This window comes from Alosa sapidissima, chromosome 5 (assembly GCF_018492685.1).
Source record: "Alosa sapidissima isolate fAloSap1 chromosome 5, fAloSap1.pri, whole genome shotgun sequence".
NCBI lineage: Eukaryota > Metazoa > Chordata > Actinopteri > Clupeiformes > Clupeidae > Alosa > Alosa sapidissima.
The window spans coordinates 12,407,838-12,424,278 of NC_055961.1; the positions used below are offsets into that span (position 1 = coordinate 12,407,838).

A 16,441-nucleotide genomic window follows, 5' to 3' on the forward strand; every position below is an offset into this window, starting at 1 on the left:
AAATGAAACAGATTTGGGTAGCCTATAGACTCTGAAAACAACAATATATAGCATGTGTATGCCACTTACAATGACCAGGAAAAATCCTTCTAACTAAAGGTAGTGAAATTGCCATTAAAACAGTATAGGGTTCTAAGGGTTAAGATGAGCCTGAAACATAACAAAATGTGGAAAACTTAAAAGGGTCTGAATACTTAACTTTTATTCAATATTATCAGTAGTAATTGGTGGTTTTAAATATGTACAGAACAAATGTATTCATACCCCTGGCAAATATTGATGTAATGTTGATTTTCTCTTGACCAAGTTTGTTCTGACTGAAAATGACACTGCCACATGCAAAAAGGTTGTAAGACAATGTGGTAGAAACATGGAATCAAAATAATCGTTTTTTGATCTTTTTTTAGCATTTTTTTAATGAAAAATAGCAAGTCCAAAATTATTCATACCCTTTTTAAATAATCAATGGAAACACATTGACCACATTGTCTTACAACCTTTTGACATGTGGCAGTGTCATTTTCAATTAGAACAAACATATTGAGAAAAGAGAAAGAAAGAAAATCAACATTACATCAATATTGGCCAGGGGTATGAATACATTTGTTCTGTACATATTTAAAACCACCAATTACTAATATTGAATAAAAGTTAAGTCTTCAATTATGTACAGTGCAACCGGAAAGTATTCAGACCCTTTTAAGTTTTCCACATTTTGTTATGTGGAAAATCAACATTACATCAATATTTGCCAGGAGTATGAATGAAAGGGGTATTTTGTTCTTAACTGTATGCCTTCAGCTAAAAAAACATGAATGGTTTCATGGTCTCTGGGAAATGCACACCAGAAGGGAAGGACTCTTGATAAAGTAGATAATATCAGATTCTCAATATGATTACATATGATGATTACAATATGATACTGATTTATTATTTAATTCAAGAGACAAATGTCACATTGATCTGAAACAAAATGGATGCCATAAAAATTAAAATTTCAGTCTCAAGCTAAAACAAGGTATAAAATTCCCAACTCATTCATAAACTGAGGAATACCATGCTTTTTGGTGTATAACAAAAATCATGGTCATCATCGCAGGAAAAAATATAGAAAAATAAAATTTTATTATAAAACATAATGGTAATTTTTTCACTTTCCAAAATAAATTAGTAAACCCCAATTATTTATAACGGTAAACATGTTAACTCAATGATAGTTTGTATAGGGAAGAGTTTAGATGCTATTTTAAGGGTAGAAGTTTTTTTCATTCAGGTCTTTCTAACACAATGCAAGACAAGATATAATGTATGCGGATGTGGATATTATTCTTATCACCTGCATTGCCTGATGACAGTACAACTAAAAACATCTCAGTATAATCTTCCCTGATAGTACAGGCAAAGTAGCGTTTTACGACAGACTAATTGCAAAATAATTTTTTGCAGCTTAGATAATTTATATGATGTGTCCAGAACAACATACTAAAAGTCCTAAGAAATCCTAGTTGAGGAAATATGTTAAATTCTCATCAATCCGAGATGTGTGCCAAGAAGGCCAGGCAACAATACACCCCCAATGGGGCTACTTTTTTTATTTTACTCCTATCAAAATTAAACTTGAAAGTACCCATTAAAAAAGTAAACGTTTTTTTATTACAAGTTTCTTTGAAAATTTATTTTAATATGCAAAGGAGCTATACACTAATCGAATATGCCCGAAATACACCCAAATAGGCCTAATTTTTCCTTTACTCTTACCACAATAACACTTTACATAGTAAAAGTATATATGAAAAGTAACTGTTTTTGCATCACAAGTTTCTTTTGAAATGAATTTGAATATGCACATGGGTCCACACCATTCATATGTACAACCCCCGCCGGTATAGTCGTCAGGGTCACAGAGGCACACACACAAGCCTCCCCACCACGACAAGGTACCAACAACAGGGGAGTTTTCTTCTTTTTTTTTTTTGTTTCTAATGTTTTAAAAATCCAGCTTGGATCCTGGAGCCCTTCTCTGTGGCTCTTGGTTCTGGCACCCCCTCAGTTCCTGGTTTGTTCTTAGCTTAGTTCTTCCCCTCTGGGTCATATTCATCTGATAAATCAGGCAACTGTGAGTTTGTAATGACTAAGATGGCTATTCTGACTTTCTTCTGATGTTATCTGTGGGGGAATGTCATTAGGTAAGGCTTGTTCACAAATAATAATAATAAAAAAAAAAGAATTTAGAAAGCAACTAGAGGCAAGATTGTGCAATCAATTCTTAAGGTCAATATAAGTCTTTTTGTGGCAAGTGACCCAGGTGGTAAGTGTGGCAAGTGACTTCAAATTTATCGTGTTTATGCATACGTTAACTTACTGAATGGACAAAAATATGTTAGTTATTTGGTCCCTGTTTTTTTCTACTTGTGACTTTATGGCTTCTTGGCCATAAGTCAGTTACGCCTAGTGTTGAGCTCATTTGCATATTTAAAATTGATTTTTCCAAAAAACTTAAAAAATGTTACTTTTCATGTATACTTTCACTGTGTGAGGTTTGATTGTGACAGGAGTAAAGGAAAAAATAAGCCCATTAGGGTGTATTTTGGGCATATGCGATTAGTATATTGCTCATTTACATATTCAAATACATTTTCAAACAAACTTCTAATACAAAATATTTTACTTTTCATGTAGACTTTCATTGTGTAAAGTTTTATTGTGGTAGGAGTAAAGGAAAAAAATCTTGGATTGATGAGAATTAAACATATTTCCTCAACTAGGATTTCCTATAGGACTTTTAGTATGTTGTTCTGAACACCTCATAGAAATAATCTATGCTATTTTTGCCTCCAAAATGAGTTACTTTGTCTGGACTATGAGGCAGCTTTCTTCACACAGTCTCAGTGGTCATTTGTACCCACGGAATCCAAAACGGAATATTCTAGCTGTCTAAGCTGTACTTCAATCCTCACCTAGTCAACATGGTTGCCATAGTTAGTCACAAGCTTGTCAGTTAAAATGAAAAGAAAAGCAGACATTGCACAAACTAATGGATGTGATAGCTTTATGAATGGTGCCATGCTGGATTAGACATTAAATGTGAAGCTTTGGCACAGTCAAAGGGAGAATGCACTTCCAGACTCATTCACTCTCTGACACTCAACATCTCAATCAGCTGAAGCTGGACATGACAGAATTTGCACTGAAGTGACAAAAATACAAATAAAAATAAAAATGCAATGAGTTCAGAATATGCACCTATATCGTATTGCCATAAACTAAGCTTGCTTTTTCCAATAAATACAGTATGTTAAGTCTAATTATTTGCCAGTAATATCTTGCAGGTAGAGTAAATGTGTTTCTCTCAGTTTCTCCTGTTCACAACCAGTAAAGTTTTTTTTTTTTTTTCTGGGCTACTGAACACCTCTTATAGGAGTATAGTGATGTCCCTGTTGTGTCGCCGTGGCTTGCCAAGCCAAGAGTTTCTCTGTTTTCGTCCTGGACTTAAGAGTGCATGCCCATGCTTTTTATGCAGTAAAAAAATGATGAAGTCACTCTGCCAAATCAAGGTCTCAGAGCTGGGTGGTGACCGACTCCTCCTGGTCCCCTGTCCAGCTGATGGACCCCAGGCTGTCGCAAGGCCCCACCCAGCCCTCGTACATGTCCTCGCTGGAGCTGAGCAGGCGCGAGCTGGACGCCGTGATAGTGGAAGCACAGTGCAGGGGCCCCAGGGCCAGGGGCTGCCCCGCCGACGGCGGCCGCAGGAGCAGGGTGCCGTCCCGCCCGTTGGACTGCCTCTGCTGCTGCTGCTGCTGCTGCTCTAGCTGCTGTCGGTGGTGCCGTTGCTGCTGGGACGTGTTGTGATGCGCGTCGGCGTGCGCCCCCACCATCTCGTCCAGCCCGAGCCCCGCCAGCCGGTGGAGATGCATCTCGCTGCGCGTGACCTGCAGGGGCTCGGCTGCCATGCGGAGGTCCACGCCGTCCGAGATGCTGTAGGCGGAGCGCGAGGAGCTGGCGGGCTCGGGCAGGTGGCCGTTCATGCGGGAGAAGAGCAGGCCCAGGCGCCGCAGCGAGTCCTTCTTGGAGCGCGAGAAGCGCTGCAGGCGTCCGCCGTTGCGTATGAACGAGGACGAGCACGTGAACTTGCGCAGGCCGTTGCTCTTTGGTTTCTTGTCGTTGTCCGGCGCGCTGTCGTTGTCGTCCTCTGTCGCTGGACCCTCCATGGCTGAGCCCTCCGTCGTGCCCGACATGGAGTGGAAGAGCGCCGACACGCCAAACTCTGAGTCCCGGGAGCGTTTGTCGGACGACGAGGAGAGGCTGAAGGATACGCCCTTGGGGCTTTTGGCTTTAAGGTCGTCGGTGGGGTCCTCATCCTGCTGTGTGGCGTCGCTGCTGGACGAGTAGGTGCGACGGGGTGGCTTGCGGTTGCCCAGCAGGTCCAGCACCTCGTAGCGAAAGCTGGAGATGTCCTGCTTCAGCTCCTGCAAGGGCAACAGAGAGGAAGAGAACTCAGAGATTCACATTTCACCCTGTAAATACTAAATACAGAGAATCACATTCTTTCGCATCACTGGTCCTAAATAATTCAGAGGAAATCAAATTTATAACATTTTCACTTGGATTTATATGTAGATATGACGAGTGACACATTTAGTCATGAACACTGTGAGACAAAACTTTTAGAAGTGAATAAAAAAAAATGTAAGTAATGAGTGTCAGATTTTGGACAGGATATTATCTGTAACTCACTTTGAAGTTTTCCTCTGTCAGGCCTTCATCAGTCTTTGCACTGCGGATCATTGCAGCAACATACCTCTTCACCAAGTTCCTAATTACTTCCTGTAATTCAAAGAGTAATTTTCAACTATACCAAAACCACTATCAAACATGCATAGTAATAATAATAATAATAATAATAATAATAATAATGAAATAATAATAATAATATTAACAATATTGTATTGACTCTTTTATTGACATAAGGAGAAAGCATTTGAGAGATCCATGAGGGAACAGGCTCACATGAGCGTATTTTTGGTTTTAATTCGATCAGGGAGAACAGGCATATTTATGACATATGTGATTGCTAGAGGTGAAAATCTGGACATGCATGTATTAGCATTTATTTACATGTTTAGCACAACATAAGCTGTGCTACTGCTGCAGTGCAATATATATACAAGACTTCCTGAAGAATGGAGGAGAAATGGTCTGTGTGCTCAGGTTTGGAGAGGCGAACAGCTTTGACAGGCTCACACTCGATTCCCTGCACTTCCCTGTTCAGCATGTAGTGTTGTACTGCTTAATAAATGAATGGTCCTGCATCCATCAACCCCTCGCTAAAACTGTCATGCTCTCCCCCAGGCCATCATACATTGTCCAGTTGGTGCAGCTCTGGGCACAGTGATCCCAAGGATCTGTGTACCGACAGCTCAGCTCTCGTCATCCTCGTCCCTGCATCATGTGCACCAGCCCACCGACACACTAGCACCAGCAACAGCAGTGGCTTGCTTGCTTATTTATTTATTCATTTATTTCTTTATTTATCCCCTTATTTATTTATTTTTCCCTCCTGCTGATTCCCGTTCATTATCCGGCAGACGGTTGCTAGCTGGCGCTGCACTGGTGGTGAAGTCACATTAGGCATCAGTAAGGGAGCACAGGCAGGCGGGCAGCTCGGAGCGGAGCACGGGCCTGGGGAGGGGGCGGCAGGCGGGCAGCTCGGAGCGGAGCACGGGCCTGGGGAGGGGGCGGCAGGCGGGCAGCTCGGAGCGGTGCACGAGCCTGGGGAGGGGGCAGCAGAGGGACGCCACTGAAGGCAAGCCAAGCCACAATTAGCGTGATGGGCAAACGAGCCGAAAGCCAACGGTCAGACTGTTTCAGCGATGGAAACGAGATTAACGGCGCAAGCCTCCCTGACATACACACCAGTGACAAGGACATGGGGGACATTTTTCATTTATAAAGGGTTTTTTTTTTTCACCCTTCTCTTCTTTTTTTTGGGAGTCATTCTCTTGACAGCCTCTAACTGAACAATATAATCACATTAGGAAAAAAATAGATCTCTCTAAAACAGATTAATTATACGTGGCATAATACAGCTGTCTGACTTTTCATTTTTACACTTACCATCAAAGATTAACACGCATGAATGCAAACTTTCATGTCAAGCCATGCCTCAATGTGGAAACCAATGCCCATTTTAAGAATATACCGTAATCCGATAATTACAGATTACATGTTGCACTGGTTTTGCACAGGTTTGAGAAACCAGTTGTAGGTGAACCTTGATTTGTGGCAGTTGCACTTTAGTGTGTATCTCTATTGGTAGAGTTATCCCCTGTAGTCTGTCTTCAGACACTGACTTAAGCCTGTGCGCTTTATTTGCAAGCTCTCTTCAAAAGCCATGTTGAAAAGCACACCAATCAGCAACCAGCGGGCAGTGTCTCAAGTGGGTAGAGGCTCACGTGGGATCTGGCAATGATATGTTCTGACTGTTCGGTCGTGTTACTATTGAGTTTCACCTCCAAACCAGTCACATTTGAGAATGTGTGTTGTCATTTATTAAGAGTTATGATAGGCGGATATCTCAAATGCTGTATCTCAAAGCTGAACTACGCTAGTTAGCCTCACTGAGATCAGTAAACTATCAATATGCCAGATGACTTCATTCAAGCATTTTTGATGGGGGAAATGCTAATGTGGGGTGTAAGGTCAAGTGACCTTTGCTATAAAATTAGCAGACAATAAGATTTGTCTTGCTAAAGTTGCTGGTTTTTGTAACTTGGCTTGGTGGCAGTAACAATAAAATATTTCTCTTAACGTTAAGTGATAAAGGCTGATTACTATAGCAAGGATAGAACAGTGAATGTTGCTGAAAATATGGTGTAGGCCTACATGGCATGCGTAACGTGTAAGTTCCATATCAGTAAGTCAATTCAGTGAATGTCATTACCCAGTTCCACAGTTTGAAATGATCCCCTGTGGAGCTTGGTCAGATCAAATTCATAAAGTGACTGGTTCTACAGACTATGTCCCTATGACAGACACCTGTAATCTTTTGGCGTTATACTGAAAGCATGTGTCTTACCTGATAATGCTGATTCTGAATGAGGTTGTCAGCATGACGCTCCTGAAATCACAGGAAGAGCAAAATCATAGTTGACATCTGAAACTGCCAAGATGTAATAATTAAGTAAGATTGTGATCAAGAACGATTTAAAACAATGACGAACAGGCATTCATGTGTGCACTCTTTGAATTTTGTGCTGATATACAGTATGTTCATACTGATAGATCATGGACTTGGATGGATCTTCAACTTACAGTCTTTTAAATTTAGAGAATTCCTTCTTACCATGACAAATATTACTCACTAATATTACTGCATATAAAAACTTCAGCAGGCCAAATCAATATTAGATGTGACATCTTGTCCCGGAGTTCCTTGAGCAACGTACTGTACCAATCAATAAAATCCCTTGATCAAACTTCTGCTGTGGGGATTTGGAGAGCTTAGGGTGGCTTGGGGTGGTGATGCCAGCGGTGTAACAGCCTGCTAGCTCTGCAGCTTTAGCTCGGATTTCAAAAAGTTAGCATGAGGTGCCTTATATAATAGCTCTCATCCCAAACCATCTCATCTGTTCTGTACTATGTGTGTATTTGTGTGTGTGTCTGTGTGTGTGTGTATTTACTGCATGTGTGGGTGAACGTGGGTGACTATGCTTGCAGGAGAGAGTAGCGAAACAGTCGATCCCTTGCTCAAAGAGGAGAGAAGTTCAGCTGATGGAGGGGATGTCAGGGGAATCGGTATGGTTGAAGCGCCGGTTGCCTAGCAACATGTGGCGGGCTACTGCAACTCGAAGCTGGACAGCCCAGGGTTCTCTCTCATACCGTATGCGTTGGAAAAAAGAAACTGTTCAAATGTGTGGATGGGCAGGCACTACACTCCACTGCTCCCCGCTATGTTCGAACTGATGCACACAGAATCTGCAGCTGTGGCAAACAATTTAATGTGGCTCCAACCTCCTAGCTCTACCCAACTCAACACACAGAATGATTGGCTTGTAAGTTGTGATTTAATGGAAAAAAACCTAGAAAAAAAACTACGAAGGCGTTATAATGGCGTTGAACTTACTGTGAGGGATAATATACAGAAATTCAAATGTTCATTTAATTCTCTAAACAAAACACAAAGAGTAAACACACAGCAGCCCACTATTATTATTAGACACAGACAAACACAATGACAGCAGCAGCAATGTCTGAATGTCTGCTCCCTGCAATGCAATTCTGAGCTTATCTTGAGAAACGAAATTAAAGACAAGACAGGAAGAAACAAAACCATTTTGTCACAACTCTTAGCACAGTCATTAAAAGTGTGCATCAGTGAGAGGTTAGACCGAGAATACAGAAGACCATGCAAAGTTTCTGGCTTAAGGGAACATTTACAGAAAGCAGTGTTGTATAATGACTGCGGTAACTCATAGTGCTGGGCTCAGAATACTATTCTCTCTCTCTCTAATAACGGTCATTACACAATAGTGCTTCTGGGAAATCCAGTACCCAAGATCCATCCCATAATCGGCTTCCAACTAGTGAAATATAGGAGCGAGAGGGACATGACCACCTAATATATTTTGGCTTTGGCTAAATAGCTAAATTTGGCTTTTGGCTAAAAATAAAAAATATTCAAGTCAGAGTTATATTTTTATATGTCATATTTTGTCTGGGCGTTGTCTTGTCGTAGGATTTCCCACCGTTATCTCCTTGAAGTTGCCGTGTTTCTTCTGCTCCTCCGGGTTGGGTTGTCCCTTCGCACACAGCCGGCTGTGCACCCACACGCACAGGTACCACACCGACTTTGGGCTGGGGACGATGTTAAAGGGGGGAGGCAGCGTGGCCCCCTCGTCAAAGTAGCTCATCCACAGCTTCGTTCGAGCGAACTTCCACTCGATGTCAGCATGGTCCTGTACGTGAGAGCATGGCAGAGAGTCAAGACCTAAGTCTCCTTAAACATTTAACATGCTATAGCATATTCAGAAGGATGTGGTCTTTGCGTGAGGATCTTTAAGAGATATTCAGAGAAGACATTAGAAAATGTCATTCGTTTTGCAACACGTGGAGACAAGGCATAGTATTTCATTTGGCACATATCTTACCGCTATGAGCTGGTATGAGTTGTTCATCATGGCAATGAGCATGTTGAGTAACACCACCAGGGAGATGACATTGTAAGTGCCAAACATGGTTGCACCTACAAACTCCGTGAACTCGTGTCGTGCCTTAACGTTGGTGACATACAGGTTGAGGAGCCCAAACACTGACCAGAAAAGTGACTGTAGAGTTTCAAACAACCTGCAGAAAAAAGTAAACAGACAAGTGAAAATATGCCCGCCTGACTTCTACAAATTATCTCAAGGAATATTACAAACACTGCTGCTTCGCTTATGATCATAAAACAAAACACCTCCAACATGGTCTCATATATTGGTGTGATTTCTCTGAAAATCTGCAGTCTACACAGTGAAATCGGGAGAATCGTTGGAGAGCAGCAAAACAATAGGAAAGACAAAGGCACAGCTCCAGATGTGCCTCAGCATTTCAATAATTTAGATGGATTCCCATTAGGCTTAACACAATGTGCAGATGAAATCAAGCGATGGAGGACAAGGCAGGGAGAGAACACACACTGGCTTCCAGCTACGACTGCAATCGGCAGACAGAACGCCTCCCTTGATGAGAACAGTGCGGCTGACATCATTTATTCAGTGAGACAGACAGCGAGGAGACGACAGACAGGAACAGAGAAACAGGAAGAGGAAAGTGGGAACAAACAGGGACAAAGAGAATCAAGACTGACAGACAGAGAGGGAGAGAGATGGCAGGGGAGAGGATGTACACTATCACAATCACACTACTTTGCTCTATCAACTTGAAATCATGAGGGCAAGGTCTTGGCTGAACTTTTATCACAGCATTGATGGAAGAGAGTATGGTTGGATTAGAAGGCTGAATTTTCTTCATCCCTTCTTGTACATTACCATAGGCAGAAACACACACAAGTTCCTGACAAGACTTTCTTGACTTAGACCTGTGAGATGGTGCTTTAAAGATCTTGTATATTTCTGTTGTATATCTTCTGTTAGATCTTCTGTTAGATATATTTGTGTTGAACAGAAAAAGACATGCTGGCAGATTAACTGAACTTTAACTTCTTAACTTTACTTGTGTTGTTGTTCACACTTAACTTGTTTTGGCTACTGGGGTTGGAAAAATGTGTGTCAACAAAAGTAATCATTGAATTCATTTAAAGCCACCAACATTATGTTCATCACTCACAGACCACAACATATATCTAGTTCCTTTTGTGGTCACTTTGGACATGTTTTTGGCCCCAGTATCCGCTGCAGGGCGAGACTTCATCTTGGAATTGACAACCTTAGACTGACTTGTGAAAAGAGAGCAGTGGAGAGACATTTTTGCCAGGAAAGTCTGTACCCCAGCAGAGAGACTCTTGCTTCAGGAAGCTAGTGTGCTTCTCCTCCTCAGCAAAGATCAAAGCAGGACAGGGGCAGGCGAAAGGTAGGCAATAAAGGGAAAGAAAAAAATGTAGCATAGGCAGTTTTCCCTGCCTTTGGTATCAAAAAATAAACATGCAGTAGTATACATTAATGACTGAAGAAGATATCTGTGATTAAATAAATGATGAGTAAACAGCGTGTACTCCTTGTGTCCTATATATCTTACTTCCTTCCTCACATCTTTGCTGCCACATTTACTTTGCATCTTGAGTTAGCTATAAATTATTTGCTACTAAAGTAAATGGCTTTATTATTTATGCAGTGTTATACACACAGTGCACATTTAGCTGGGCGGGTTGCCATACTGTTTTAAATGATATTCAAAACAAACACTGCTCCAGTTTTATTACAACCTGCTGTGCTCCTATGAAATCATACTGTAACAAACAGCAGGAACATGTCTTGTTTATTTAGAGAGATGTACATTAAAAGCATTGTGAAAAGATTATGCCTTGAAGAAGAATGCTTAAAAAGTGAATGTGTTACATAGCTCCTGTTACATTGTACCATTATGTACATGTAATTCCATTATGTAACATGCTTATTATCCATGTATAACTTAAGCCTAAAGCTTTCATTGGGGTCTTTGTAACTCATTATATTACATAGTCACTGTGGTGTACTAATTAATGTGTAATTACATTGTGATAAGGAATACATAGTATAAAGTATGTCTGTTGATCTGATCATCTTCATTAAGCTATATAAGCCAGAGTATTCACTTTCAAAATGAACCCCAGCTCTGGAAGAGATGACAGAATGTGAAAGGAGCTTTTCCTCTCTAAATATGCCCCCTCTCCATCCTCAATATCTATTCAATCTATTCACATATTCTGTGTCCTTCTCTGCCCCTGAAATAGATGAATGAAAACAATATGGCCAGCATATTAAAGCACTCATGTGGGAACAACTCCAATAAATCATCTTCAATATGCAGGTGCTAAAAAGAAAAGGACATAATTTGCTTCTATGTACCAATCTTACCGTACTGAAACGTCTGCTTCAATTATAGGCAGAAACCCCCCCCCCATCATAAATCACACAACTGTTGCAGATGCAGTAAAAAAATAATCTGCCTTGTCACCTGGCTAGTCATATCTGAAAACACCCTTCCAGATTCACTTTGCCAAAGTCTGCACTAATACCTTTGAGATCTATATCCAACGACAGATGTATGGTGTCATTTCCATTTCCTTACACAAAGCAGCAATTTTAACCAAATCCTTGGCAGAGCACTGAAATGTTTTGGTAGTACTTACGTGGAGAAGGCATTGTTCTGCTTCTCACAGCGGATGCCCTTGCAGTTGTTGGGCTCGTCGGACGCCTGCGTCTCGTAGTAGAAGTAGAGCTGGTTGAGGCCGTTGGCGAAGGCCAGCAGGACGAGGCAGTAGATGAAGAGGAACTTGAGGATGTCCAGCAGCATGCGCCCGAGCGAGATCTGCAGCGGGCCCAGGTGCGAGTTGGCAGTGAAGAGTGAGATGAGGCGCAGCGAGCTGAAGATGTTGGCGATGGCGAACAGGGCCTCGGCGATGAGTGTCGGGTGCCACATCTCCCACTCCTCACGTGGGCGAGAGCTGTTGTACTTTTGGGGCGGTATGGGGTTAGGGGACAGGGGCAAATGAGACAGAGGAAACTAGATTAAAGTTAATGTTAAATGAAATGGTAGATTATAAGTGTGTCATTGGTTTGTTTAAAAAAGAGATGGAAGAATTATTAAAGAATTATTATTTACAATTAAAGTTAAAGAGAAATGGAGATAAAGACAGATTATTTAATTATGGGGAATTGTTTCCATTCTCAAAGTATAAACAGCAAATGACAAAAAAAATTGTTTCATCACACTGCAGTAATTTCTTATTAGTAATAGTTTGTGAGTTTTCATCAAATAGCTTTCATGAAAATAGAAAGTCAATTGCAGCATGTCTTGGTTGCAGAGATAATTTATGAAGGTGAAAGGCTCCATAGATTAGGTTGATTAATATACATCAAAGTGAGCTTTAAGGTTTATATCTTGGTCTAATAGAAGACTGTGATGATATATTATCATCTGTGAAAGATAATTGCTTTTAGCATGACTGAGTTCAGAAGTGGCAAAGGATATTTATCAAAATTGGTTTAGCTGCAGTTCATTTTCAACCAAATGTATATTGGTTGTACCTTGAAGTAAGCGACCATTTTCAGAGATATGGTGGCTAAGTAGAGTGAATTCATGGCAAAATCCATGAGGTTCCACCAATCGTGGACGTATTCCGTGAAGCCACCATCCCACATCTCTTTAATCTCGGCCCAGATGAAGCCTGTGGATAAAAAGTGATGATTATTCACAATTACCCATATGCAGCGACCACATAAAACCAGCATATATGTCAATTAAATCAAATAAGGTTAACCTTTCTCATAAATAGCTTTAGGCACTGGCTACTTAATGCGTAATCAATTACATAACTCTGTTTCTTGTAATTCTATGTTTAATTGCTATATGTTCTAATGTACTTAGAGTTAGGCTTAGGGTTTGGTTTAAAAGATGTAACCATCATGTTAACATATTATGTAAAAAAAAATACTATTTTATCACACATTAACATGAATTAAGCTGCAGAGGCTCTAACCTTGGCTTACAGAAGACCTGAAACCATCTCATGGTTCTAACATTTGTAATTTATGGCATACGAATGCATCTGTGATGAAAAGATCTCTACATGATTCAAAAGCTTCACTCGGGCTATGAAATAATTCATGATTGGCATGAAATAGAATGACATTGTTTGATTCTGCTTAATGTTATTGCACATCTCTATCAAAGCTGTTTCATTATTTGCTGCAACTATGATGTAACAGCAAAGATATCTTCTCCTCAGCTCCACGGGACTGTGTGTTCACCGCCGAGTGGTGAACGTCATCATTTCCAGCCACCCACCCATTGCACACTTTCTGTAACCCACGTCCATTTACTTCACAACAATGCCATACAGTGAAATGTGTCAATGCAGTATTTTTTAAATTTTACAAAAAAATGTGATACATTTTAATCTGTATGTCTATGTATACCGCTAATGTCATTGTTGTAATTTTATGTACACTACCGGTCAAAAGTTTGGGGTCACTTAGAAATTTCCATTCCATTCCATTCCATTATAAACAGAATACCAGCTGAGATCAGTTGCATTGTTTTTTTTTTTGTTTTCATTGTTAATTTTGTACAACATGACTGTCTCTGTATACTGTCATTGTTGTATGTGTACTGTATCTGTGAATACTGTCGTTGAATTTGTACAGCATGTGTTTGTCTCAGTATACTGTTGTTGTAACAGTATGTGTACCGGTATATCTGTGAGTACTGTGTTATTTGTATGTGTATGTCCATGAATATCGCCGTGTGTGTATGTCTGTATGCTGTCGTTGTTGTAGTGTATAATGTGTTGGCTTCCACCCATGTGCAGTGCGCTCTCTTACCCAGCACCCAGGGCAGGATCATCCACTCCACCACGGTGGGCGGCGGGCCCTGCACGTGCAGGTCGGTGCGAACGATGTGCTGCGAGGCGAGCAGCAGGAGGAAGAGGAAGGTGAGGTAGGATGCGGTGTGGCAGATGAACTTGATGAAGGGCTTCTTGATGAAGAGGCCCAGGGCGCTCTTGGGCGCCAGCAGGTAGACCAGGGAGAAGACGGGGAACAGGAGCCCGATGACGAAGCAGGTGACCAGCTTGACCACCCAGTGGCGGCGGCGCCAGCCCGGGAAGCTGTCGTACCACAGGGTGGCCAGCAGCTGCTGGCAGTTGGGCTGAGCCACAAACTACAGGAGAAGAGATGGAGGGAAGAGGATGGGTCACTTTTTACTTGGATGGTCTCCGAAAAGGGCGTTCACACCAAGAATGATAACTATAGACCCTTTCAACAATAAAAACTAAAACAATGCTTGAACATTCTATTTGGTTACCAATCTACTTCCTCTGCATTAAGATAACATATGGAATGTTAAAACGGAAGCCTTGTGGGGCCAACTATGATGCTGATAATGGAACTCTCTTGAAAGGGTCTATAACAATAACTCAAAGTGACACAAACAATATCGTTCTTCATGTCATTATTGTTATAGTTTTGTGAACGTTGTTATTCATATTAGCTACAGCGATACTTTTTTGCTGTTATCATTTTATTTCTTGTTCTTGGAGTGAACAAGGCTATCTACAGATGCTCAGGTTACAAACAAACTATCTGCTGACCATACTTTATGGTTATAGTTAGGGTTAGGAGTTAGGTTTGGTTAAGGTGATGTTCAGTAATTGATCAACAACCGTTTTTAAAGACTGATTTTGAATTTCAACAAACCATCTGCTGTCTCTGTAGGCGAACTATCCAAGCGAAGAGTTACCAGAGGATGCAACAAAGGCAAGCGATGTCACCAAAATACACATCACTCCGCCCAGACATCTAGCTGAACACATTCATCTGAGCCCATAGGAATTCTATTACATAGGTTGCCATAGGAATTCTATTACATAGGTTGCCAAGTATGTCTTTGTATTCCTCTGCTTGCTCTCCATTTAGACAAACTGCACTGCATATTTAAAATATGCATGAGATGCTGTGTTATGGTTCTGTTACTCCTCTCTGCTTCCCAGCGTGGCCTGTGGCACATACAGTGCATTATTCTCATCAGGAACTTGAGCTGCAACCCAAGCAGTGACAAATGAGCATCCGGCATTTGCGCCCATTCAAAACTAAATTGCTTTCTGATTTGATGTTTTAGCCCCTTTGCAAGTCTAATGCAGACCCAACTGACTGGTCATTTCCAGTTGAGTTGCCACAGAGACTCAGGAGCCTGAGCTCTGAGCCTGAAATGTGTTTGTGGTCTCATCTCCTCTGCGGGTGCCTTGGTCTCTGCTACCAGGAACCTGATTAAAGGCCTGTGAGCATGAGATACTGTATGTAGATAGAGAAAGAGAGAAAATAAGTCTTCAACTAAAAGAGATGATCAATCCATATACATCTTCCTATGGAAAATGGGAGACACAAGTCAGGTTGCACTGTTTTAAAAACAATGTTTTTATGCTGTCGTACCCTGCCTTGTCAGACTTTAATAAATTAAAGAGGCATTTAAAATTAAAAGAGGCATTTCTGGTGAGATCATCAGGATGCTGCCCTTGTAAATTCAATATGTGAGAGAAAAGACCCATTAAAGGCATCACCACAGCAGCCTCCCCCAGCACTGCGGCGTCTTCCCAGAAAGCCTCTTATCCACGCGGGCCGCTGATCCGCTGCTGAGGGGAAAGCAGCCGTAAAGAGGATTTGGTCCTGTGACATATCTCGCTCAACCTGAGACGTACCAACTGACTGTGCAAGGTGTCAAGAGACTAAATCACAACAGAGGAAGAAGTACGATAGGGAAAAAAACAGAATTGCACTCAAAATGATTATTTGTTTGATGTTTTTTTGTTTTGTTTGTTTTTTTGAAAATGAAAACAGAAAAAAAAGACACCAAAATACAGTGGGAGAGATGGCTCAATAACTTACTCACTGCTCTGGATAATAAACTGCTACTGCAGGCGAAGCTGCTGTTCCTAAATAAACTTATTTCCGATAGCAACACTCCTACAATCTGCCTTAGGGGAGTTTTCGCACCGCACTGATACAAGATTACAAAGAGCCCAGCGGAGGGCCTCACCAGGGACCAGGGAGAGAGAAAGAGAGGGAGATGGAGAGAGAGAGGGAGAGAGAGAGAGAGGGAGAAAGAGAGATAGAGAGAGGGAGAGAGAGAGAGAGGGAGAAAGAGAGAGGGAGAGAGAAAAAGGGAGAAAGAGAGAAAGAGAGAGGGAGAAAGAGAGAGGGAGAGAGAGAGATGGAGAGAGGGAGAGAGAAAAAGGGAGAAAGAGAGA

General features: G+C 41.4%; 1 protein-coding gene across 1 annotated transcript in view; it reads right to left on the reverse strand.

Annotated features, from left to right (window-relative positions):
• Positions 1-739: 739 nt before the first annotated feature.
• The window catches only part of trpc5a (transient receptor potential cation channel, subfamily C, member 5a), a 35,658-nt gene continuing 19,956 nt past the window's right edge, over positions 740-16,441 (reverse strand). The window contains exons 4-11 of the mRNA XM_042093654.1: positions 14,022-14,358; positions 12,726-12,865; positions 11,828-12,150; positions 9,147-9,342; positions 8,745-8,954; positions 7,076-7,117; positions 4,735-4,824; positions 740-4,466 (exon numbers count right to left, since the gene is read on the reverse strand). Coding sequence (XP_041949588.1) covers positions 3,558-4,466; positions 4,735-4,824; positions 7,076-7,117; positions 8,745-8,954; positions 9,147-9,342; positions 11,828-12,150; positions 12,726-12,865; positions 14,022-14,358 — 2,247 coding nt within the window. The 3' untranslated portion in view covers positions 740-3,557. The remainder of the gene's footprint in view (positions 4,467-4,734; positions 4,825-7,075; positions 7,118-8,744; positions 8,955-9,146; positions 9,343-11,827; positions 12,151-12,725; positions 12,866-14,021; positions 14,359-16,441) is intronic.